Genomic DNA, 26,921 nt, shown 5'->3' with positions numbered 1-26,921 from the left:
AACTCACCTCCTGGATAATGCCATGTTAAGAAGAGAAAAATAATATATATGGTGCAATGAGTGAAGTTGCTGTTCATATTTCCGATTTTGTTTGCATGTTTTCTTCTGTCAGTAATAATAAAAAAGCATGTTAGAGCTTATACACTAGCCTATCTAAGCTTTCCCTTTAAGCTGCAAAGGGGTGGCACTCTGCTGAACTCACAAACATGAGGAAGGAAGGAAAATATCTAATAAATATATCATCTCCTAGCATGTAATCACATCCCAACAATCTGCACATTCATTTTTTGGAGCCTCAGCCTTACTTAATGGATGACATAAGGAATGCATGAGAATTGTCTCTGTGAAGCAGTTTCCAGAGTTTGCCAGTTCCAATGGAATTATGGACTATGGTGTGACATAAACCAGGAAAGGAAGGAGAGAAATATAGTGTGCAAAGGGAGAAGAAGAGAGCATGTGAGCCCAATGATCCTTCAGGGCTTGTTCACTTGGTGCTACATGTAGAATGGTGTTAGGTGAATGAGCTTTGAAGGCTCTGTTCCATCTCAATCAGCTCAGGGATAAGCAAAGGAGAGGAATGCTAAAAGTATTTACAAATGCTGGAAAGCACCACAAGAATGGGAATATCATCACTGGCCACCGACAGAAAGTGACACCGTGGTTGCAGCCTGCTTCAGTACTACTGAGATGTTATGTCCTGGAGGGATGACCTGTATGGAGACCTTGAAGTATTGAGGAGGGGGGGGGTGCAGCTTTCAGAAAGAAAGCGGGGGAGAGTCACAGGGTTGTATGCAGAGCTGCCTCAGCAGAGTTCTACTTACACATCAAGACTTCCCCTTCCTCTCCTCCCCCTGTGTGCTCCCAAAATCTGGAGGGTTCTCCAACCTTGTGGAGAAGATTTTGAGGACATGTGTGGAGCTGGTGGTGGAGAGAGAGGGGAAGTCCCATCGCACAAGTGGGAGTTTCTTGCATGAGCGGAACAGCAGCATTTGACACAACCCAAAGTGAGCATAGCAGCAGGCATACAACTTACAGCTGCATTCATGGGCAAAGTCCAATTCTATCTATAAATATATGTGCTCTACAACCATATGTACAGTAAAGCCACCAATGTCAGCAGTACTCCAGAATAAATTGTTCGTAGATCATTCACGGCTTGGCTCCTTCATCTCATCCTTAATTGTATTGCAAGCTTTTCTCAGGAACAAAACTTTCCTTAGTCAGGAACTCTGTGCAGATAAACATCACCTCCTTGAGGCAATGGAAATGGATAAAATGAAGAGTACTTTCTTTTATCCCCAGTGTAAATTGTGGGGCTGGGAAGTTTTGAGACGCTTAATTGCATTTCTCTTTCTTGCCCCCCCTCCCCAGCCAATTTCTCTGTTTAACATGTAGGCTGATGAAGCACTTGGGATAACATCAACGTTTGGTCTACAAAGATACTGACCAAGTCTAGATTCTAGAATATGCTTAAAGCATATCACAACTTTGGCCCAATTCCAACTGACTAGAAAGCCAAAGGTCAACCACCATTTATCAGCCTTGGTTCTCATCTCAACCAAACTCTCAGGGCAGTTTTGTAAGGAATGCAAGATAATGAACGTGATGTGTTTTGAACATTCTCAAGTGCTATTTCATTATTATACTAAATAATGTTCTTGTTAAAGCAATACCACTACAAAGGGCCTAAGATAACTTCCTATTCAAAACTTATTTAAGGCTGCAGTTGTAACCCCAGTAACCTGGGAGCGAGAAACATTGGATTCAATGCGACTGAGTGGACGTGGTTAAGATGGCACTGTAAGATGTCAGTGGCGTACTAACAGAACAGGGTTTGGCTGAAGTAGCTTCCTTTTCAAAACTTCAGACCTCCATTGAAGACTTTCATTCATTCAGTGGCACCCACCAAGTGTGACCGTGTGCAAGATAGTCAATGTATTTTACCATACTACTTAACATTTTTATTGACCTGAATAGCAAAATAATAAAGACAGGTATGTCATATGTATATTACTTTAAAATGCAATAGTTTTCTACCCTCTACCAAAAATTTCAGAAATCTTATTCTGTCCTTGTATGATTGAAAGGCCCACTTTGTCCGTCCAGTTGAATTTCAACAGGAAAAATTGGCCAAAACAAAACATCTGCTATACTTTTCAACGACTTAAAGAGGAAGAACTGTTGTCTCTCACTCTCACTGCATAAAATCCAATGAATCCATTAATGCAGAAATCACTGCAAGACTTTGAGCTGATATGCAGGGACAATATTAATCTATTATTGTGACCCACATGCTTATATAACAATACATATGATGCTCGATTCTTATTCCTTGGGAAACATTGCGGTCTGAAATCATCTAAACGATGAAACAGTAATAATATAAAAGGGTTTCAAAAGAAAGACCTACAGGAAAAGGTAATCAATGTAAGCCGATATTTATAGTCCTAAATGGGAGGCAGCCCCAAACCTGCTCTCTATCTACATAACTGATTAGGAAGCCTGATTACACCTTTAGGAGGAGGCTGAGTATCCTGGAGGAAAATGCAAGAGGGGAACCTTTTGAAAGAAAGGCAATGTTGACCCACCCCTGGCATGGTTAAGGAGCAAACTTCCCCAAAATTAACTAATTCCCCTCACCCCTCTTTACAATGAAGGGTGCATGGACAATTAGGCAAACTAAACAGTATCAATGCCTGCGTCCTAGTTTTGCTGCTGTTAAATAAAGTCCCACCAAAATCAATTGTAGTGCAAAGGGCTTTGTTTGCTTTTTGGTATCTGACCCATGATTTTAGGGGGAGGGGGTTGGGAGAGTAAATGACACTATATTGAGTGCCAAACATTTATCATTTAATATAACCTCACAGGCTGGGCTGATAAAAGCAGCAGTCTTGGAGAATCAGAACTGTTAAGCTGGATGGGCTCCAGATAAGAGAGTGAAACCCACCACCCCCCTTGACTTTGTAGTTCTCTAATCATCCTATGTAAAGGAGACTTGTGAATCTTCCTAGCAGGAAGCAGCTGAAGGCACAGTAGCCTAGCCCCATTGTGAGAGCTCTTTTTACCCAGCTCATCGCTATTATCATAATAAAGGCTTCCCTTTCTTCTCCTTTGGGCCTCAGCTTGAGCTTGACTCTTCGGAAATTCTCCTCCATACTGTAACACTCTGGCTTCTCCAGACAGAGAATAAATAGGACTTCCCCCACTAACCCGTGTCTCCCCCCCCCACCTCAAAACAACAACAACAACTATTACTACTATCTTCCTCTGAAGACAGAGGTGGGATGGGGCAAGCCTGATAAAGATTACAGGAAAGAACTCACCACCTGCTGAGTCCTAGATGGCTCTCCAAGTCTTTTCTGCACTTCAGAAAGCCAAGAAAGCAGCAACTGTGGGAGGAAAATTGGGGGAGAAACCCACCTGTAAGCAAGGGGGAAACACCCCCACCACAAAAAAGAGATTACAAAGGCAACCATATGATCCATTTTTCTTTTCTGTTTTTGCTCTGTGACAAATAAACACAGCTGTTTCTTCGGTTCTGCCGACGGTTGTTTTTTTAAATTATTATTATTAAAAAGCCATTAAAGTCTATGAAGATGTAAGAAAGATAAACTGTTAGGCAAGGCAGTACACGAAAGTAATTACTCTTGTGGAATAAAACAGTAAATCACTTGACTTCCGGCAGCATTCAAGAATATTTGAAGCTGTCTATTCAATAATTAAAACAAAAAAAATTCCTTCCAGTAAGGAATTTTTGTTGTTTTGACTATGGCAGACCAACACGGCTACCTATCTGTAACTATTCAATAATTATTGGTGAATGCTTTTCTGCAGTAAACCAATAGAGGGCACCCATGGAAATAAGACATCTTAATATTGGCCAACCTTGAGTTCATTGATAAGGCAGTCTTTCTTATTGAGGTGTGTGACTCATAATTTCAGGTTAATGCACTGCAACTATTATCTACTTCTGTGACATTATTCAAAGTGATGGGGTGGGAGGGAAAGAAGGTAAATTAATTATCACCCAGGATAGGAGTTGAAAATATTCAGACGTCTACAGACCAAGCTACACATTGCTTTAATCCTGTGTTTTTTTAAAAATGTATTCAATACGTTCACTTTTATTCCGAAGGATATACAGCTGCAGAGCCCTGCTCCTGATCCACTTTCCTGTCAAAAATCCCCCAGCTGCTATTTTCACCCCATGATGCAACCTGTTTTTAGCTCAAAAGGCTCATTTCCCTCACTAGTCTATGATAATTTTTAAATGCACATTTTAATTTTAATTTTGAAGGGTCTTATGAATCCACGCATAACTGTAACATGCGTATTTCAAAACAAAACAAACCCTGCCCTAGTGGCTCATATCTTAATGTACCTGAGACAGATAATTAAAAAAAGAAATGGTCAAAGTCCTTCTGTTTTCCCTTTTTCTTTTGGTAGACTTCAAAGGTGATCTCTCCCCTTCCTCTCCTTTACATTTTAGTGTCTGCTGTTCTGCAGCTGTCAGCTTGCTCCCGAGTTTCATGGCGGCAAATCTGCCTCCTCATGGCCCATAAAGCTACAGCATTGGGGATGGTGGTATGCAGGTGTGGAAAAGGGAAAAGTGCAGGATGAGCCTGTTAATGATTTTTCCGTCACCCCATGCTGTGCTGCTAGAGAAAAGGGCTGACTGCAGAAAGCCACCTTTCTTTGTTTGCAAAGGTATCCTCCCCACCGCAAAGGTGTTGGTTTTTCACGTCAAGGGCTGTTTACTGAGATGATTCACCTTATATGGCTTTTTAAAATGCTTTGAGACTCTAATTAGACATAGAAGTGGAGTCACACAACAGCGAAGACTTTTACTTTCCCGTTAACTTCACCTTGCAAATGTCTAAATCAAATGATAACTCCAAGTTGTTTAGGCTGGCGTCACTGTCTGCTGGAAGCAGCCATGGAGGCAGGCAAAAATCTATTCTTCTGAAGACCTAACACAACTCTCCTACAATCCAAATAAAGTTAGTTGTGACTAAGGCTGAATGAAGTTGTAACGTGTTTACTATGCAGTAAGACCCACTGAAAATAGTTACTTCCAAGTTAATGTGTGGAATTATACTGAAGGCCTTACTAAAGCCAGAGGAACTAACTTAGAAGGCTTTCAATGATTCACAATAACCATTAGCTTTAGCTGAATCGGTCTGCTCACATTTAATTCCCAGTGGAAAAGTAGTTCTGATTTTACCGCAACTGCTACGTGCTATGAGTCAGTGGCAAATTAAAAAAAGAAAAAGACCCTCTGTCATCTTGAGTGTGCACTCCTCTGAACTGCACTGAAGTGAATGAAAAACCAGTGACTTAAAAATGTTTTGGTAATAGTGTTATCACCAGAACATATTATTTCAGAATACAGTCTTTAAAAAAAAAAACCAAGAGAAAAATAGGGTTTGTGTGTGTGTGTGTGTGTGTGTGTGTGTTTATGTCTCTCTCTCTCTCTCTCTCTCTCTCTCTCTCTCCATATGTATGCAGGAAATAAAACTAGGCACCCAGTGCTTCAGACAGAGGGAATAAGTAAAAACTGGTGTGCATATAAATTTTCTGTGCCAGCTAGCCTTGCTTGGAATGGAATTTTGTATTTTATATTCTATTTGATAATCCATTGAATGTTTGAAAAAAGGTATACAACTAAATTATGAAAACGGCTCCACCAGGAATGGCATTAATGTCAAGGCTCTGACCACACAGCAAAGAGAAGGGAAGCAAGAGAGGCTACAGGGCAGATTATATGTTGGCTCCACATCTCCTTTCTGTGAGATATTGAAAATGGGATTCTCAGAAAAAAGAGGAAAATATTATCATGAGTCATTGCTCTGGCAGTTCTCCTTGACTGCCAGACTTACCCGTATTTACCCATCCACTAGAAATAAGTAATGATCTTATTCTCTGTTTGAGCAGCTAAATGGTAATGTTGACTTGTGAGAAACAAAATCTCATACCTCTCTGCCAAATGGTGCAAAAAGTTAAGCCTCGCATGCAGTCTAAGCTACTAAAATAACTCCTTTCTTTTGGTCAGTTATGTAATAAAATGAAATAATTACGTCTTCTTTATTAAGAAATTATTTTGGCATGGAATGTTATTCAACAAGCCACTTCTGGCGGTTATTTCAAAACAGGTATCAATAATCATTACAACGGATTAGCAAGAGCTATTAAAATCTATGGATCATAAAAGAAATATTTGCATGGCTAATGCAGGCTTGTATACAAAGTCCTTTTCCTGCTCACCTTGGGTGAGTAGGAATTGACTCTAGGCGATCAGACAACGACACTGGGAAAGATGGAGTTCCACACCCTCTCAGGTCATCAATTTACCAAAAAAGGATTAAGAAAGAAATGTGTAGGCCAACTGGCTACTAAACAATATTTGCAAACAAAGCCTGATGAGAACAAGGGAAAATTCAAACTAGCACAAGCCATACCATATTTAAGATTTACCTTAATTACAGAGCAGGCTAGAGGATTTCAACCTGTCCTAGGATGTGTTGGGAGGAGAGCTTTGAATCCAATGGACTCCAAGGCCCCACCTTCCCAATAGCCTTATTTCCTCCTCCTGCCAGCAGTGGAGGAGGGACAGCTGCTAAGGTTTTAGTAGTTGCAACAAGGTGTCCCCCTCTGGAGCTCCTTCTGCTGGCAGAAAGGGAGTTCTGCAAAATCCTATGGCCCTTGGGGTGCCCTCCTAGAAACAATAGGATTGCACCCAAAAACATTTATAGTTGTTGGTTCATCCTATTTCATTTCACATGGATGCATTCATACTCCAATAGCAGCACGCAAATGGCAATGTGGGAGCAAGGTATGTAACCTTTTCTCAGATGCCCCCTTCCCTTGTGCTGCTATGGGAGCACGTTGCATATGTCATCAGCTACAATGTCAACTGATGGGAAATGAGGGCAATGTTGATCTGATAAAATTGTGGAATTTCTTAGAGACAGGAAGCCCTAAATAAAGAACATAAGAAACAGGCTCTAGATGGAATTCTGACAAAAGCAGTAGTCCTCAGTGAATTACAGTTTTTGACAGAATATTTTTTTAAAAAATGTCTGGCGGACAGAGGGAATTGCTGCTCAGACTATAATCTGGTACTTTCTATGTACCAAATATGTCACAAAACTGTGCATTTGTTGTCAGAGTAATGGAGTATTTTGAACACAGTTCCCACGCAAGCTACTGAACTGTTTTGCAATGCCAGGAGAATAATTGTAAGAGCACCAGAAGTATAACTCACCTGTTCTAATCTAATCTTTTTAAAGGACAGGAAGGCCTGAGGTTTTCTCACCTACCATTGAAAACATCTGTTCAGTTTCTTGCTGGGTCTTTACCTGTTTCCTCTCATGAAAAGCTGGAGACTGGCAGGTGTCAACAGACGGCAACAAAGAATCTGTACTCTGTATGAAAATAAGACGGGAATCAAATGCTGGATTTCTGTTGCTCAGCACACACACAGAATTCACAATTTTATGATGAATTTATTAAATGCATAGTATTTTAAAATTTTACCTGCCTCAAAGCTGAAAACTACAAATAACCAAAACAGAGAACAACACCGATTTATGGTTATTGTTTAACTTATTTAGCTGAAAAGGCAGACGGGGAAGAATGAAGACTCTATTCATCAATAAATAGGGATAAATCTTATTTTTCATTAATATAATCCTAAACCTTGTAACACGTTAGACCAGTCAAGGAACACCTGTTTCTATAGCATAAAAATATATGGACTTATGTACATTGTTTAGATATTTACTACTTAATTATATTATTAAAAATGTGGATAATGATGATTAGCAGCTGAATTTGTATTTTTATGTAATGTTATTTTTTTGCTGTAATGTCAACCACTCTGAGATTTTCTAAAATATGAAGCAGCATACTAAAATAAAGTGAACAATAATAATATTTACTAGATCTTACTTTTCCAGTGAATGAAACCTGAGTTCTTATATGCCAGTGATTTTACTCTATTTTCCCATCTAAGGATGTTGGGGGAGAGATTTATACACAGGACTTACACAGACTCTGTGTTCAAGATACATTTTCAAATGGATTCCTATATTTATAACTGTGACTAGGATTCACCTTTCCATAGCAAACTATAGAAGGCAATAAAAAATATGAAATGACCAGAAAGAACGGTGGGATTAAAAAAAATCAGATAAATTAGCTCTTCTTGTTCATAGTGCAAATATATATATATATCAAACTCTGCCTGGAAAAGTGATGTGTTTTAATAGAAATTTGAATTAGCCCTGGTGCAAATGAAAACAGTCAAACTAAATTGATAGATATGGGGGGGGAGTATTGGTTATTTCAGGACATGTGACTAATAGAACCCAACAATTCACAATCTCTATGGAGGCAGTGGGAATTCCAGTGTTGACTGCTGCTAGCCCAAACAACTAGGAGAAATCGGCCCACGTGAGCAGTAATTGGATCAGAGTGGCGATCGGCTCGAGGTGATAAAATGGCTGTAGCACCTATCCTAGCCCAGTGCTATTACCAACACTTCTGCTACGTGCCAGTTCCCCCACTTCCAGTTTGTTGCTTTAAGCACTCTTCCAGTTGATGGAGGGAAATGTTACCTGGTAATTGCCATGTAGAAACTACACTTTTTCATCACTTTATTAATATTCTGGATATTTGGTGTAAAAATGCACAAAAGTGAAAGGCCCAGGTGTTAAGTATTGGGAATAAAGCATCCGAACTTCCCAGAGCCTTGGGAAAACGTTAGAAGGAAACAGGAACAAAGGAAGTGAAAGAGAGTCGTGCATTTTCTTTCAGCGTTTCCTACAGAACATGAGGAAGGATGAGATATGTGGCGAGATGTATTAGCCCTCTTCACACAACCCACGATTCACATGGCGGCCACTTTCCCATGGTGGCTCCCACATGGCTGCAGCATATATGTGAATATGGCTAACAAGGGGCAAGGCCAATTGGATAGGTCTCTTTGCACTTCCGTGAAATCAGGGCAGCGATCGTAAGTGAGACAGAAAGAATAAACTGAGCAAGACTGCGAGAAAAATTAAGGTTTCAAAACAAAGATTTTATTGCATGTGTGACTATCACAGATTGGTTTTCTTTTCAGTTAATGAATGCCATGCAAACTTATATTATTACTACTGCTATAAACAAATCAGGGCAGTATCAAATTTTGCAAAAAGGCTGACATGTGCAGCTAGTTTGTTCCTGACTTGCTTATACCATCCCAAACCGTGATGCCACAATTGTAACTCAGGGGAACTAGTTGAATTTTTAAACAAATTTCTCCTGAGTTGCAAAAAACAACTTTATTGGAAAATGTTTCACGAATGAAGTCCGCAAGTCTAGGTTTCCTGTTACAACTCCTAAGTCACAAGACTGCTGTATCCTGACTCTGCACGCATGCAAGAACCATGGCAAACATCTTTGTTACAGCAGATTGTTTAGTTTAAGCACAAGACAGCTGAACAAAGAGAGGATGGGATATTAGTCTTCCTGAGTGTGTGCCACATGTTGGCCATCTATTTTACTGTTGTTCTACAAACAATAAACTTCTCTTTGAGAAGCATCCCATATTCCATCCCTTCCTTCTACCTCCCCACCTCACATTCTACAAATAAGAGTTAAAAGAAACCCAGAAGTTACACAAAACCTATGCACAACAACCCAAGCTCATCATGTTGTGATGCATGTAATTTAAATTAATGCTGTATTGTTTTTAACACTCGATTGGGAGCCGCCCAAAGTGGCTGGGGAAACTCAGCCAGATGGGCGGGGTATTAATAATAATAATAATAAATAATAATTGAATTAATTAAAAAAAAAACCCCACCAACCCACCAATATCTGATAAATGTGAAAATGAAGATGGTAACTGTTCAGGTAAGAGATGGCCGAAGAATGAAGAGTTTTTTTAAAAAAAAAGTTTTGTTTTTGCAACAGATGCAAAAGAAAAAGAAGAAAAGTTTTAGAATTTTGAAGAAATGGCAACACTGGACAAGGACAGACAGGAAAAGAAAGAAGGATGCATCAATGGGTTCCCGGAGTTGTGTTTATTTGGAAGACTGGGGAATGGTGATATTTGGAGTAGTGATGGAAAAGTATAAGGAGGGATGTATTATTGTCTAAATTCAAACTGAGATTATGGTAAGCCATTCAAGAGAAAATGTTGAGAAAGCTGGAGACACGGAGACAGAGGCCTAGTTTTAGCTTACGCTAACCTTATCTTACACAGAATGAGATGAAAAAACAGAGTTAGAATAGACCTCCCAGAACAGAGGGGAAGAAGAAGAATAGATGCTGAAATACTTGGACTCCTTCAAGGAGAGGGAGACATGAAGCAAGAGCTAAAGAAAATGTTAGAGAAAAAGCTAGTTGAAAGTTGATACTGGCCCAGTTATACAAAAAGCATAGCTCAGCACGATGTGAATGAACACCAATGAACCCAAGTCAAAAGTTGGGCTCATATACTTTCCTCCACCCTGCCGGGGAGGACTTCTGATGAGTTTAGTTCTTTTAAAGAATCTCAGCTTGGTGTTACATTTGAACCAGGGATCCTGGCTTAAAAAGCCACTTTAATAATACAGCTTAATAACCCGTGGTTAGGGGGAGAATAACACAGGAAGAGATGGACGTGAAGACACAGAAGGGGGCAAGGTGAACTCATTTGTAATGGGAGCCAGGAGAAGAACAAAAGGAGGTCATTTAAGAAAATTCATACCAGATCTTATCAGTCTCCTTGAAGAACACAACAAGAATATTAGCAGAGTTGCAAGAAAGGATTTAAATTGTTGTTTTAAACAGTTTTTAATTATGGTTTTTTTAGTGTTATAACCCATGCTGGGACCTTAGGGTAAAGCCTTCACCATGAAGGGTGGACAATTAACAACAACAACAATCTATAATGTATGAATTTGGAGGTAAGAAATCAGTGGCATAGTAAATGATCAAATCTAGTCTCCCCTACACCATTTCCAGTAGAATCATTGTTCCGAACAACAGGACAATGAAGAACTGGGTACAAAGACAGCACAGCTTTGATCCAGCAAGAAAGGAATATGGCTCTATACATCATATACAGTGAAAGGTTTTTATAAAAGGAGGAGTCCAAAACTAACCAAACCTCATTTCAAAATTACAAAAGAATGCCAACGGTCAAGACAAAAGCAAGCCCACAAAACCAAATCAAATATCTAAAGGCACTGCTTGCTCTTTTGTTTCTAGAGGTGAGTGGATATGATACTTATGAGAAGACGACCACTTGTTTTGTTTTAGTTAGGATTCTTGCACTAAGCAGTCAAAGTGTGCCAGCACTGGAGTGAGCGATATTATCGGGTGTTAGCTGCAGCACTCTGATACATCCTTGAGAACTAGCACATCATTAGTGATGCCTTCACAACTAAATGTTCAGGCCCTAGGTCACAAGGCAGACAAAACCGAGGATGCTCCCAGTTCCCATCTACACTTCACCAGTTTAAATATTTTTTTATTAAAGTTGTTTAGATGGATTTTTGGCACTTGATTTAAACTTCTCAGTGTAACTACTCTTCCACAGTTTGTGTGTGTTTGTGTATCTAGTTAGCTACCTAGATATGTGAGCAACTGACACGGTCTAGGACTTGAAATGTACAGGTTAGCTGGGATCTACTTAACCATCTAATTAACAATTACTTTGCACTTCAGCAAATGACAGTGCAATATGGAACACAACAGATGCTCTGAATATAATAATAGATATAGACACCTATTCTTTTCTGTCTTTTTGAACAAAGTATTATTATTATTATTACATTTACATCCTGCCTTTCCTCCAGTGAGCTGAAAGCAGTGAGCGTGGATGCCCTCCTCCCCATTTTATCTTCACAGCAATCCTGTTAGACTAAGAGACAGTGATTGATCCAAAATTACCCAATGAGGTTCATAGCTAGTGGAGATTTGAACCCGGGTCCATCACTCTAACTACAACCTACAAATTGATCATACAAGTAGCAGAAACCAAATTCAAAAACTGGGCAAGAGTGTGTTGACATTTGAATGAGTGCTATAGCTTTTAAAAGCCAGTCCCACAGGCTCGGATGGTGAACCACATAGGAAAGAATAGAAAATAGGCTCCAAAATGCAAACTAAGCTCAGACTTGCACCAGATTTATTGTGCTATATTGGCCAGATTTCTCAAGAATAATATTTCTGAATGAGAGGAGGAAGAGGGGCTAACTGTACTTGGATTAAGAGGGAAAATGACAAAACAGGTATACACACATACAGTAAATAACCCTAAAACGACTTGGGGAGAGAAGATTTCCTCAGCCTCCTTTGTCTATAATGTGCATAAATGGCTGGGGTCAACAGGGATTTGAGGAGAATCAGTTTGGGTGAGAGAGACATCCATTGGTGTAATAGTTATTGAGACCTGGTTACAAGTCATTGGTTCCAGTAAGTGAACATTTTCACTGCTTGTTGCGAAGCAGTACCAAATACTGCAGTAGGTGGAGAAGATTCTGCAGGTGTAGGAGCTCTCTATGTCCAGCTTTTGCCCAGAATAAGAAAGGCTTTGCTGGGTCAAATCAGGCTGCACTTAATAAAACATTACATTTCCAACAGCAGCCAGCCTGTAGTCAATGGCTAAGACTTGCCAAAATTAGCTACTAGCATTGCCACTGAGCTTCTAAGCCCCTTAGTAGGAGTCTAACAACTCAAACACATGTAGAATGAAAAGAGAAGCAAAAGAGCAACTTTAGAAGTTGAATATTATTTGGCATACATGGGAAAGAATGGTTTGTTTCCTAAATGAAAAAAACTCACTTTATTTGCAATGCTTACTCTGTTTATTTTCTTCCTCTACAGTTATTGGTAAAGAATAAATTCTTTCAAAAATGAGCAATGTCAAGATGCCGAATTCAGCACATATCAGAAAGCCACAATTTCAGAAACAAACCGAATTAAAAGATTTATTATGATGATGATTCCAGTTGTTGAAAATATAAAGGTGGAGCAGTTCATAGAATCGCTTGGCCTCCTTTGGTTTACTCGCCTTGGCTAGATAGGAAGCTGCCTTACAGCGAGTAAGACCATTTGTCTCTCTAGGGTCAGCGTTATTTATAGCAGCTCCCCAGGATTTCAGATGGGGGTTCTCTGTCAGCCCCACCTGGAGATGTCTGGGATTGAATCTGGAAACTTTGAGTGCAAAGCAGAAGCTCTACCAAGCCTTTCTGAAAGCTAGATGCACATAGCTTGCCTTATTTATTTCTTGCTCTTAGCTCTCTTTCTATCACACTGTAATCTCCAATAAGATTTGAATTCAGTTCCAAGAGGCCCTTAGGCATTCCAACAATATAAAGGGTGCGTCTCCATTTCTCCATTTTATTTTCTTCTCACGTATCTGTGAACACTTTCCCCTGCTTCCCTCAGACACACAGTAATAAGGATTCAGCCAAGATATATTTGTCTTAGGCCAGGCAAACAGGGGCCCATGTGGCCTACCTTTGACTGGGGTAGGATGAAAGGCTAACAAGGCCCTCCTAACGGTTTGGTGACATCTCCACTAATCCTCCCTCCGTTGGGAAACAATTACAGAAGTCACCCAGAAGTACCTGCAGGAAAGAATTTCTAAGGCAAGTCCCAAAGAGATTTCAGTTTCAGACCCAAAGTAAAACGTTTTCTTCGCATTCTAAAAAATGTCGTTGGGTTTGTTGGGAGTTTCTCAGGAATGAGGAGCACTACTGATCCCAATCTGGCATGGAATTAATTTATGGATATCAGTACATGAACATGTGGTGATGTAGCTTAGACAGATCTTTAAAGGGCAAGACAAATTTATGAAGGATTAAGTCTTGTCAACAGCTGTTAGTCGTAACATTTTGGACCTGCAGGAAAATGTTGAAGTATGAAGTGTTTCTGTTCCAGACAGACAACCATGCCTTCCTCCAAAATACTCAATTCCTCTTCCCAGCCTCCCCATAACAGTTAGCATTCTCTGGCCACTGGGCTATTTGTCAAGTCCCCCCTCCCTTAGTTCCTCCCTCAATATTTTTGTTCTTCAGCCAGTATCTCCTTGTTGAGTGGTGCTCTTTTGCTACATCAGCAAAACACCCACAACCTGAACAGCAGAAACAGAGGGAATGATGGTTAAAAAGAAACCTCCATATTCAGAGTGTATACGCCTCCCGGCACCTGGGGCTGGGGGCAATCATCTATTTGTCTCCAATATCACCTTCATGCTCTGATTGTGGGCTTTCAAAGGTATCCAATGGCCCACTTTTCAGAAGCAAAATGCTGGGCTACGTGAACCAATTCACTACAAGAATTCTTACGTTACCAGCTTAGCGCCTGTCAAGGGTGGGAAATGGAGAGTGCTTTGCCAATTCACTCCTTTTTCACTCCCCGACTATATATTCATCCCCGAGGCCTCAGGGGGAGAAGCAAAAGAGGTAAGTGCTGCTTTTCCAAACCTACCCTAATGCCCCTCCAAATTCCAAAACTTAACAGCCCGGAGGAGGAGGAGGAGGAGGAGGAGGAGGAGGAGGGTGAATGATGCATTCAGGGTTGGGGTGGATAAAGAGGTAATGCTACCAACTCCAGCAGCTGAAGTGAGATACAGGATCTGCTCCCTCAAACTGCAACCTGTTTATTGTGCCCCTTTGATGGGCTACATGACTGTCTCCAAGCTCCTCTAAGGCCATGTTCTATATACAACTGTGGTGTCAGAAATGGTATCAAGCATTCCAGTTTGTGGTGACCTTGAAAATTTTGCTCTTCTCAGAAAGTATCTTATGATTATGACTTTTTTTCAGGACATGATCATTATATGCTAATGTTCAACCACCTTTATTCTGTTTGGCTTTCTTTAATATGCTGTCAATCTTCAATCTTACACCAGATCGTGGCTCCTTGGTCACCTTTCAGGGGGCATCGAGAGTCTCATGTTCTCTAAGCACCCACCAAGAACAGACTGAGGTGAATCTCCAAGTTCCTACTGAGGCATAGCATGTAATATTGACGTACTCCTTTTTACTTCAGCATGGTAACTGTCATCTAAAATGTCAAAAGTTATCCAGAAAGTTTAGAAACTTGATTAGATACCTCAAAGCTCATAATGATAAATGGCATGTCAGACTGCAAAATCATGTCTCCCCTTTTGTTAGAATTCAGAGAATGCAATAAATACCAGAGTAAACAATTCAAGTTGCAAATTAACCCTTTAGCCAGATCCAGGAACCTGACAACTTGCCCAAAGCACACTGCTTGGTACAGCAGACTGGAAGCATGATGTGATCATTACACAGAAGTGTGAAGAGCTCAGCCATCCCTGCATCCTTTTTTCAGGGCACAGCTGGTAAACAGTACACAGTTAAATGGAGAAGGGCAAGGGGAGATGGTTAAGGGTCTAAGGCAAGTTTGGATCATTCATTCTTCTTTTAACATTTTCTTCAATGCTCACCCTCTCTCCTAAGAACTCCTAAGTACATGTTATTTAAAGAAAGCTGAGTTCTCGACTGTGGTATCTCTGTCTGCTGTCCCATGAGCTCAGAAACTCCAGGATGTGACTTGGGCCACAGTTTTGCACAACATGTTTCACACAAGACATCTTCACATGTACCAATTAAGTTCATAACCAGAGGTCATAGAATCATAGAGTTGGAAGAGACCACAAGGGCCATCGAGTCCAACCCCCTGCCAAGCAGGAAACACCATCAGAGCACTCCTGACATATGGTTGTCAAGCCTCTGCTTAAAGACCTCCAAAGAAGGAGACTCCACCACACTCCTTGGCAGCAAATTCCACTGTCGAACAGCTCTTACTGTCAGGAAGTTCTTCCTAATGTTTAGGTGGAATCTTCTTTCTTGTAGTTTGGATCCATTGCTCCGTGTCCGCTTCTCTGGAGCAGCAGAAAACAACCTTTCTCCCTCTATGTGACATCCTTTTATATATTTGAACATGGCTATCATATCACCCCTTAACCTCCTCTTCTCCAGGCTAAACATGCCCAGCTCCCTTAGCCGTTCCTCATAGGGTCTCATAGGTACCACTGTATATAGTATTAGCTGAACTCAGTTTAAATGAGCCAGAAAGCTTTTCAGATGTTGAGCATATTTTTAAAAAAACCACCTATATTTTATCACCAGACTCTTTAAAATCTCCCATTTATGTTGCAGAGATCAGGCAGAATCCAAATGGTTGTGCTGAGAGAGTCCAAAGATGAAATATAGTTTCAGAGCTCCCAGTCACCGCACCCCACTTTTGACTTTAGCTCTACCTAGCACCTGACAAACCACTCCTAAAAAACAGGGATTCTTGAAGGAGCAGATTCTTGTGCAGTGCAAAGCTCTGTGATCAGAAAAGGAAACTAAGGAACTCTCCTGAGCGCCATGGTGGAAGCAAATGGCATTAGCACACCACCTGTCCCTTTGCATCCTAACCACAGCAAATACTTCCTGTTTCCTCACCTCTGACAGGAAACTCTGTGCCACAGTACCCATTGCAGAACAGTTCTAGTCTCACAGAGGAAAAAGGGAAAGCAAGGGTTTAATCTGAATCAAGGTTCAAGCAGGACTTAGCCACGGAACCTCTTGTTGATACCAGGTAATGAACAAGAGAGGGCACCAGAAGTTGTGTAGACAGGTGTTCCCTAAAACACACAGGCATCTAGTGATCGGAAGATGCTTCCAAGCTGGTTGTACCACCACTACTAGTTTAAGAAGTTAAATACTGAGCAGAGCACCCTGCACAAAAGGTGTTTTGTGTACAATTGTGCTCCCTACCCCATGAAAGCAATTGTTGAGTTATCTACTTATAAAAATGTAGAATATTGAATCAAAGGAGTAAATAACTCTTATGGGCATTTTAGGGAAATCTTCTAGCCTGGAGGGAGTCACTTGTGAATTATAGGTTGAATCCTTCTTAAAGTAGACTTACTGAAAGCAACAGGACACAACCTGATATCAACACAGTTCAGGAAGCCAGAGATTTTACAGGACTATAAAATGTAGCTTCATTCAGATATGTAGAAAAGTTAAGGCCTATTTAAGCATCGCATGAAGCATCTTATCAGAGAAATCTCCCACCCACCCATCAAGCTGAGTTAAGACTGCTGACTATAATTAGAAGCCTCATAAAGTAGAGTGCTTAGAAATCCAAGGTTATAAACAGAAACACGTATTTGCTTACTTTTTTCAGGCTGCTACTGTTTTTAAAGCCATCAACAGGCTGGACTGGACTGGTTCTTGCTGAAGTTACCAGAGGCAAAGACTTTGTAGCTAACACTGTCAATTAAAAACACAAAGTATTTAAGTAAATTGTTTTTTGTCATTTGTTGTTGACACGTTGTGATTAATAACTAAGTTATGTATTACATATTACTAGCAAATTTGTATTTCCAGATGACTATTGCTCTTGCTTCTTCACTGCAAAGTTTTGTTTTTGTTTTGTTTTAAACTTATTTTTATTAAATATTTCGCGGTTTACAAAAGTATGTGCAATGTCTCTTTTTTCAAGTTACATTTTCTACAGATCAGTTTCATTTGTTGAGACATTAGTACTACATTAGGAAGAAAAGGGGAAAGAGGTGGAAGGGGCATGGTAATTGGGAGTGGGGTCGGGTGGCGATGTTTCTATTCTACTTAGTGGATGGGGGGGGAGTTGTGTCAGCGTCGCTTGTGCAGGTTCTCTTTACTATTTGCTTGTATTCCTTTGGTGATGAGAGAGGTTGGGGTTGGCCTAGGGTGTGGTTGTTTGTGATTGGCTGTGGTGAACTTTATTTTCATGTGTGAGTGGGGTGGGTGGGTGTTTTTGGATCAGGTTAGCCATATTGATTTGTATGCTGTTGGTGAGTTCTTGTTGCTGTCTTGTTGGGCTGTCTATGTGATAAAGGGGAGCCATACCAGGGTGAAGGTGTCTTCCTCTATTTGTCCCAGTGTCAGTTTCAGTTTATCAGTTAGTTTTTCTAGTAAGGCTGTTTCTCATACTATTTGATACCATTGGTCCATTTGATACCTGACAGGTCTCTCCAGTGTCTGGCTATGATGTTTCTGGCTTCTGAGAGTAGGTGGGTTAGGAGCTCTTTATTTTTTTATTTTTTTTCATCTTCCCCCAGAATACACTTTTAATGCACATTTAAAAAGCACTCATCTTGAAAATTGTTTTGCAATCCAAATATACAATAGCTTGTAAAACAAGTAGTTTAGAAAATGAATCCCACCATGTAAAAAGACTACTTAAACCTATAACAGCGGAGTTTCTGCTTGGCTCATCTTTACAGTTTTCTTACTGCTTCATCAATATCAGTAATCTGTTCCTTCAACTGGCTCCACTGTTCTGGATTTAGAGAGATACCTTTTCTGCCAGGTTTCATTTCACCTTTTTGATACATCCAGTATTCTCTAATATCAATTAGGACTTTACCTTTAAAATCACGAACACTGACATATCTCATTTTACCAATCTGAAACATATTCTCATCTCTGTTGCTACTTTGCTTGGAGGAGGCAGCACCTTTGGAGCTTTCACCAGTCTTCTGTTTCTTCACAGGCTTTCCAGGCACTGCTTGTTTTTTCATTTTCACCTTTTTGTCAACTTCACTGTCCGAATCACTGGCAGATGAGCTTGAAGACACAAGTTCTTTTGATTTCGACATTGTTCCACTCAGAGCCCGCTGCTCTCACTGCCTTCCTCTCGGCTTGCCTTTTTTATCCGTTATGAGCTCTTTATGATGTGAGTGGGTTTCACTGCAAAGTTGAATCTAGAGGGGGCAGTTTCTAGGGTAGAGCAGGCAGATAGGAGAAGGCCACTTTTCTCCTGCCTGCAATTTCCCCCCTGGAGCTCCCTCTCAGGTGGGGTTTTAGACTCTGCTGTTTTTGGTTGTACAATCTCAAAAATAACACCCCCCCCCCAAAAAAAAAACCCCTAGCTAGGATAACAAAATTGATGGAGGGGGGGACTGCCAAAGGAAAACGTCATCATCAGGGAAAGCAGTTGTTCAATACAAGTGTGTACTTGGGGGTACTACTCTGATCTGAATGAATCTGCTTCCCACCAAGTTCATTAAATCTACACTGTTACCTATTTGGATGAGACATTTTTAGCTGTTCTAAAATGAAAACATTATAAAGATACTCAGCTTTTTGCCTTTATATCTGGAAGCTTTTCTTTGAGCTTTGAACCATGAATGCCTGCCTGGATGAGTTTCCAAAAGTTTTCATTGTCTTGTTGGTTCTTTAAGATTCCAAGTTTAGTTAATTCGTTCTGCAACCCTATAATCTTAGGAGAGAATGAGAAAGAATGAGAGAGGCATATGGATAGCACCAAAATCAAATCTAACATGGTTTATTTTATCAAGTATCACATCTCGAATTAATCAGATACTGAATCATGGGAACTGTGATACTTTTGGATATGCTATTTATGGTGGACAGAAACTGCTGGTTAGACTGGATTTTGCAAGGCTTGTAATGAAACCAGAAGCATATTGCTGAATTGTGTGTTTCCCTCTAGTCTTCTTTGCAGTTTATGGCATATCTATTAGCTAAAAAGCAGGGACACAAGAGCGTCCTACTCCCACTGTGGGATTAAGGGCCATCACATTAGCAGGATATATCTGATCCCTGTCAATTTAACAGGATTTGCATTTTATGTTGTGTGCTAAATACAGAAGTGGCTTCTAAGTGAAAGCAAATACAATTTGATTTAAAATATTGGTTTTGGGCATACAGCTTATAGTTTGTCTTGGTTTAAAGCAAACCCCAGTCAAAGAAGTTACAATATGTAATCCTTTTTTAACTGCATTTGTTCAAAGAAACTTTTATTTACAAATTTAAAAATGAATATAATCAGTCAGAGTAGCTTTACTTGTTTTCCCCTTTAAAACAGACAATAACTAGAATAAAACAAGTGAATGAATTGGATTTGTTATTATAAATTCTTCATCGGCTCTCATGAGTGTAAATTTCTTTTTCTTTCTGCAGAAGGTGAATATATTTGACATCTCTTCAGCTACTTTTACTTCATTCTCTGCAGTGAGTGAGTTGGAAGCAAATGAGTTAAACAATTTTAAAAAATTAATAAATTTTTATTTATACCCCACCCTTCCCGGTTTAAAAACCGGGCTCAGGGCAGCTGACAGCAAATATAAAACATTGATTAAAATGTGACAAAAGCAGCATAAAATACAACATAAAATGCAGCATCAATATCAATAAAATTCAAAAATTCAGGGGTCATTTGGGGGGGCGGACAAAACCCAGTCAGTAGACATCAAATGATCATCAGGGCTAACTGGCCAAGTTGGTCCTATTAGGGCCAGCAAGGAGACCAGGGAAGAATTTAAACGTGGGGTCCCAGAAAGGGTTTCTTCATAAAAGAGGAAAAGGGAAAAGGGAATAGAGGATAAGGCTAATTCAAACTGAATGCCAGGGCCTTCAACAATGAATGAAAGGTCTCTTGCTACAGACTAACAGGACTACTTTCTTGGAATTGGCAAGGAATCTGTTAAAGTTGCCACATACCCACAAGCAAATTAAACAACTCAGTAACAGAACATAGCATAGCATACAGGGAAACAGGCCATTAGAGAAAATTGCACGTACAGTAACGATAAATTGTGATAATATATATAGTATCCATGCATACACTACTTTTGAACTGAAAGTCATTTTTCTCCATGGTTATGACATGTATTCCTATTATGTATCCAAAAGTGAAAATCTGCATTTGAGAAAGTACTTTAAGATATGTAGATTAAGAGCTAGTTCCTGAAGATAAATTGCATTTTCACAAAGAGATGTGAGTAGCTGTTTAAGATCAATTTGTAGTTCAAACAAAACAAAACAAAACAAATCTCCATAAGGGCAGCAGATCATCAAGAAGATCTGCATAAAAGTCAGAGTCTTACCCACTGTTTACTCCTTAGTGATGCTGCAACTTAAAGCAGATATCTGCCAACAGCTATGTAGCCAATTTTTAAATTTCAAGTTTATAATTTTCCTAGTGCTAACAAACAATCGTGGGGTAGTAGGCAGGCTTGAACAGATATTAACAATGGGAAACAGTTGGAAGTTGTGGTCCTTCCAAGTACTTCTGGTGAGAGGCCTGGGAAAGTTGAAATCAATGTTAAGCTATACTGTGCTTGCTGTCTGGATACACAGAAGTCTTTAATGCCCATGAATTTCAGAAAGGATTTAATTGCTTTCAATGCTCAGTGATACTGGTGTTCATCTTGTGTTGAGCAAGCAGATATATTGTGTTTCAGATTACTTTTTCTGCGGATGAACACTTTTTGTACATTATGGCTGTAATGTTTTATATAATATGTTTAGGCACTTCACATTTCACTATTGTAAATTGCTTTTGGAAACCTCTCGATACATGAATTGCTTTGGGATGCTTTTGGATGTGTGATTATAATAAACTAACTAAGTAACCAAGGCGACTTCCAGAAACTCGTTTCTGGCTTCTGGCTGCTTGAAGTCCAGATCTGTAGGGTACTTCACTTTCACATTAGTCGCTTCTACCGTATGTGGCTGGCAGTGACAGATACAGAACCAACATCCCATAAAAGAGAACACTTGGGTATTCTAAAGAAAAAGACAGCAATCTTTCTTGGGGTACTTTCTAGTCCTTATAACATAGTCTAAAACCATCCACTTACAATAATAAGAGCAAGCTGAGACCTGTACCTTACCAGGTAATTTTTTGAGTGTGGCATGGACTCCAGGTATTTTGTATCGTGAGACAAACTGCAGAAGGGCACTCTGGGACTGGAGATACACTTTTTCAAAAGAAGATAAAAAAAAATTGGTCAGTATTTTTTCCCTAGTAGCTGGGAAACAAAGCTCAAAACAAATGACAAGTAAACATCCAGCCACAGGAAGCCATTAACAACAGTGGGCACCAATTAGGGCTCAGCAGGTATCCCTAACACCCCCTGGTGTTTTTGCCCCACCCCAAATGCTTTGACATAAGACTCACAGACTCAGGCTTAGGAAGCAGGCTGTTCCATTTACTCAGCAATTTGTAGCCACATATTCCCATTGATAGGCTTATAAAACCTGTTTGTAGTCTTTTTTTCTACTTCCCTTCAAGTTTGTGTCATTAGAAGGCACAATGACTGTCTGCCCAAAGGAAAATACTTTGGAGGCAAGAAGAAATTAAGTAGAGGCAAGAACTTCCTTTGTCTTCTCCATTTTCTTCCGTGTACAACAGTTATGTAGATTTAAAGCAATATTTGTTAAGAAAATGTTTGCTTTAAAAAACAACAACCAACCCTTCAAGTCTCTTCTTTATTGAAAGGACTTTCGAAAAGGCAACACCTTAGCAGAATGGAAGAAAAATTATTTTTGGATCAAAATTCAGCAGAAGGCATAAATAGCATACAGCTCAGTCCTAAACATGTTCACTTGGAAATGTTTTCGGTGCACAAAAAAGGAAGTGAGACTGAAACTTGCCATGACTCAGTCAAGAAGGAGGAAACGACCATTTTCTGTTACATTTGAACCAGGCCACTGAGTTGGACCATTGGCCCATCGAGCCCAGTGTTATCTGTTCTGAAAGCAAAGCATCTACAACACCTTTCCCATCACTTCTTCCCTGATCCTTTTAATGAGCAATTTCAGCCACTGAGCCTAGAACCATTTGCATGAAAGCTCCCAGTGAGTTACAGCCCCACTCCACAAAGTCATGGATTAACCTGAGAAAATCCCTATATTCTCAGCCCCGTCCCCATCCACAACTGCGAAAATAAGGATAATACCAGACTACCATGCAGAGTTAATTTGTTTATTAAATGTGTATACCGACCGCTCAGAGTGGTTCACAACATAAAAAGGCAAGATAAAAAACAAACAAACATATAATAAAAACAAACCAATAATCTCACCTACTTAGTATTTATGTAGCATTTCACACACACGTATCTTGTTTTAACATTGACGACAATCATGGAAGTTTAAAGAGGGGCTGAGATCATATTGCAGACAAGTGGCGGTGACTGAGAAAGTCTGGCCTTCTTAATGCAATCTAGTGGGTACATGGCAGAGCGAAGAATCAAACTGGAGAGTTCCTGATCCCTTGTTTTGTCTCCTAGCAACTATAGGCTATTTTGGAAGGTACTATTTTAACAAGCTCGTCATCTACTGATCAAAGGTAGGCTGATAACGGTTGATTGTTAAATTGTTTTAACTCTTCTCATTATAACATCATTTTTGTACAGGACTTTTGCTGTTGTGCTAATTATTTATAAATGGGGAAAAACTGAACCGGCACTTAAATGTGAGTGAATCAAAATTTAGGCATTAATTTGGTAACACTGGAGAAAAATAGAAACTTAAGAGCAGTTCCTTTTGAAGCAGGCCCCTGTGAAAAAGCAAAGAAACTGATTCACGCACTGGACCTGTAAATGGATTATGAAAGCTAAAGCAAGCCTTTATGGGGTGGCAAGGGGGGGGGGCGCACAGCCTTTTACTACCACTTGATTGTTCTAACTTTCTCCGCACTTTAAAACTTTATAGTACCAATAAAGTTACTGAAATTCAAATGGTAGGGAGAAGAGCATTTGCCTGTATTTCCTTGTCATTTCATCATAGCCTAGTTCTGTTTTATTGCCGAACTCTTCCAGCAAGGAGGAACAACAAAATAAAGATTTGGAAAAAGTATTGAGAGGTAGAATATGCAGTTTTGCAGAGTGTTTTTTAGCCCCCTTGGTTGGCTCATTGAGCCTCAGAACATACAGCTAACATGCCTAATCAGTAGAGCGGCTGTGTTTATCCCCAAAGAATTACAATTCATCCATTTTGCAACCTCCCGCATCTGTTGCAATGCTGTGCTACCTTTCTTGTTACAATAGAGTGGTATCATTTCAAAGTAAGCATAGTAAATTGATTGTTGCCTTTAGGATGCTGTTAACTTTGCTGCCCGTATGCTAGCCCTTCTGTTTTATTTGAAAAGTTCTGCAAGGTCCACACTTTCCTGTAGGCGACTATATATGTGTCTCTATGATATACAGCATTCAAAAAGAAACAACAGTCCAGCCAGGGAGAGATAAGCAGTTTGAACACTGGGAATCCAAAGGTTAATACACATTATGATAGTTCTATAGCAATAATCAACCTATATCTATTAAGTAAATAAAATAAATTTTGTCAAATCTTAACACACACTGGATTTATTTTAATCAAATTCTTAGTTTTATTATAAAATAAAATGTAAAGGCACAAGCTCTGAGACCCTTAACAAATCTGGAAATTTATTAAGCACAATGGATAAAAGGGGGGGGAATAGTTTCTAAATTGTACTCTACATTGCTTAATGTAACTTATGGATCTATGGAACCCCTTTAAAAGACACGGGAACTAGATACTGGAACACAAATTCTTCCCAAGGACTGGAATAAAATTTGTGAAGCACAGCCCTTTAAATCGGTTGACAGTTTTCTTAGGGAAAACTCATTAAAATTATTACACAGATGGTATCACACTCCTTTGCAAATGTCAAACATGTTTTCTTCTATATCACCTAATTGTCGGAGTGGCTGCAGTAAGCTTGGTACATATTATAATATGTATCATTTATGGTAGGAATGTCAGCTGGTGTAAGATTTTTGGAATTTAATTTTTACAGAAATGATAAATATTGCTAAAGAAAATATTGTTCGTTGTATAACATTAATGTTATTGAATATTTTTGATTATATCAATGTAAATATTTGGTCAAAAGAATTGGCCAGTGTGGTGTAGTGATTAAGAGCGTAATCTGGTGAACTGGGTTCGCATCTCTGCTCCTCCACATGCAGCTGCTGGGTGACCTTGGGCCAGTCACACTTCTCTGAAGTCTCTCAGCCCCACTCACCTCACAGAGTGTTTGTTGTGGGGGAGGAAGGGAAAGGAGAATGTTAGCCGCTTTGAGACTCCTGAAGGGGAGTGAAAGGCGGGATATCAAATCCAAACTTTTCTTCTTCTTCTTCTTCTTCTTCTTCTTCTTCTTCTTCTTCTTCTTCTTCTTCTTCTTCTAAATGATCTCGGCAGCACAAATAGTAATTGTAACTCAGTGGAAAATAGCCCAAAATCTTATATTGGGCACCTGGCTATCACTTACTCTGGAATATACTGTAGCTATAATGGAGAAAATCACACATAATTTGAGACTTTGACAAGGACTGGAACCTCCAGACACTTTATATGATTTGTCATTCCTTCATGACATGCCACGAAAATACCACGCATTTTCAAGACAACCCTTGTCACCAGCTTGGCAAATCTGGAATGATACATGAGCTGATAAGACTGATTGTCTTTACCTAGACTTTGTTATTTTAACTCATATGCAACTACTCATTCTATGTGCCTATACTATAGTTTTGTTTTACGTCTTTTTTGCTTGTTGTTATAATTGTTCTATCAGTTTTATATACATTGTAAAATGAGCTAAAAATGTAAAAGAAAGAAATACTGAATTAGGTTGGGGGTGTGGACAACTGAAAATTTACATTAATATTTTAAAATATAAAACAGCAGAAGTACATTTGGGCCTAAGCAGGCAGGTGGTGGAGCACTTGAACCACAAACCTGTAATTCTGCATGAAATATCAAGTGTCAGGGAAGAGCTGTATCACTGTTTGTCTATTACTAATAATAAAAAATATGTTTATATGGCACTCTTCTGCTTATATAGCAGAGGTGAAGAACCTGTGGACTTCCAAATGTTCTGGGACTCCACCAGTACCAGCCAGCATGACCAATGGTCAGGGATGATGGGAGTTGCAGTCCAGAAAAATCTCGTGGGCCGCAAGTTCCCCATCCCTATTATAGAGCAGTTTACACCAGTGAAAAATACAATACACAACAATCATGTTGTTAAAACAATACAAACTAGCCAACAAAAGTTATTTTCAACCCCCCCAGCAGAATTACACCGTAATACTCTACTGAAATAAATACGTTTCTGTCTGAGTTTCAAGGAAGCCATCCAAATCTCACTCAGGGGGAGATGCCACCACTACAAGGCCCTCTGTCTCACAAGGGCAGTTTTTATGGATGGCTGTAAGAATTCCCTTCCTTTGGAAATGCTGCTCCATCTTATGTGGAAGCAGCAAGTGTAATCAGTCCACAGGGGAGAGGCCTACCTAGCTCACCGGTGCCTTCATAGGTACCTGACATCTCTCTTGCTAAAGCAGCAATTTAGAGCACTGGGTGGAACAATGGTGCAATAAAAGCACTTTTCCCAGTCTCCCAAGTTGATCTTGATGCTGAGCTCTGCTGCTTCCTCGCTACCTGCAATGGAGCTATTAGTACATTTCCCCTACCCTGAAAGTGCACTGTCTCGTTTCATCCGGCACTAACGATGTAACAAACTAAAACTACACAACCCACCAAAGCTGCCCATTCAACCACAATCTGCATTGAAGTCCCAAATGTGTTGTGTGGGACCTGTATTGCATTTCCCAAATATTTTCTCAAGTACAGATTTTTAGAGAGCTCTGTCAGATTGGAAAATGTGAGAGCACTGTAAAAGTCATCTACATACAGTTGAGGTTTCTGGAACCCCTAATGATCTGTTGAGTTACTTTCTCTGCCAGAGCAATGGACTGTACCCCTCATGAACCACCCTGAGATCTACAGGTATAGGGCAGTATACCACTCCTGAATTGTATTTCCGTTCACAGATTCCCAATTTCCTGGCTAACTCTCCCATACTATTTTATCATCCGGTGTTTATTCTCCCTCATGCACATCTCATTGGCTGCCTTTAGTGGGGTTGGGAAAAGCATAGGAAGAAGCTGTCTCAGCATGTGTAAAGGTGCGCAGATGTTTGCAAGGCATGGGTGTAGCTAGGATTTATGGGGGGGCAGCCTTCAAATTAGGGAGGCAGAACCTCAGTTAGTTAAGTACAGTGGTACCTCAGGTTAAGTACTTAATTCGTTC

General features: G+C 39.8%; 1 protein-coding gene and 1 pseudogene across 6 annotated transcripts in view; both read right to left on the bottom strand.

The window, feature by feature from the left end:
• Positions 1 to 26,921, bottom strand: part of LOC309367507 (uncharacterized protein) — a 48,135-nt gene that overhangs the window by 4,059 nt on the left and 17,155 nt on the right. For 3 of the 5 annotated variants that reach the window (XM_081906902.1, XM_081906898.1, XM_081906899.1), the window contains 7 exons: positions 21,689 to 21,775; positions 19,131 to 19,269; positions 17,182 to 17,276; positions 7,359 to 7,424; positions 3,324 to 3,389; positions 2,493 to 2,534; positions 8 to 108 (listed from right to left, as the gene is read on the bottom strand). In XM_081906902.1, the coding sequence (XP_081763028.1) occupies positions 8 to 108; positions 2,493 to 2,534; positions 3,324 to 3,389; positions 7,359 to 7,424; positions 17,182 to 17,276; positions 19,131 to 19,269; positions 21,689 to 21,775 (596 nt within the window). The remainder of the gene's footprint in view (positions 1 to 7; positions 109 to 2,492; positions 2,535 to 3,323; positions 3,390 to 7,358; positions 7,425 to 17,181; positions 17,277 to 19,130; positions 19,270 to 21,688; positions 21,776 to 26,921) is intronic. The other 2 variants (XM_081906900.1, XM_081906901.1) reach the window with 2 other exon arrangements.
• LOC309367550 (activated RNA polymerase II transcriptional coactivator p15 pseudogene) lies at positions 18,198 to 18,800 on the bottom strand (annotated as a pseudogene). Its single transcript has one exon. The product of its transcript is annotated as an activated RNA polymerase II transcriptional coactivator p15 pseudogene (transcript).

This window comes from Podarcis melisellensis (genome assembly GCF_964234715.1).
Source record: "Podarcis melisellensis genome assembly, chromosome: 3".
Taxonomy (NCBI): domain Eukaryota; kingdom Metazoa; phylum Chordata; class Lepidosauria; order Squamata; family Lacertidae; genus Podarcis; species Podarcis melisellensis.
Note: the sequence above shows the minus strand (reverse complement) of the source record. Positions and strands in the feature narration are given on the sequence as shown.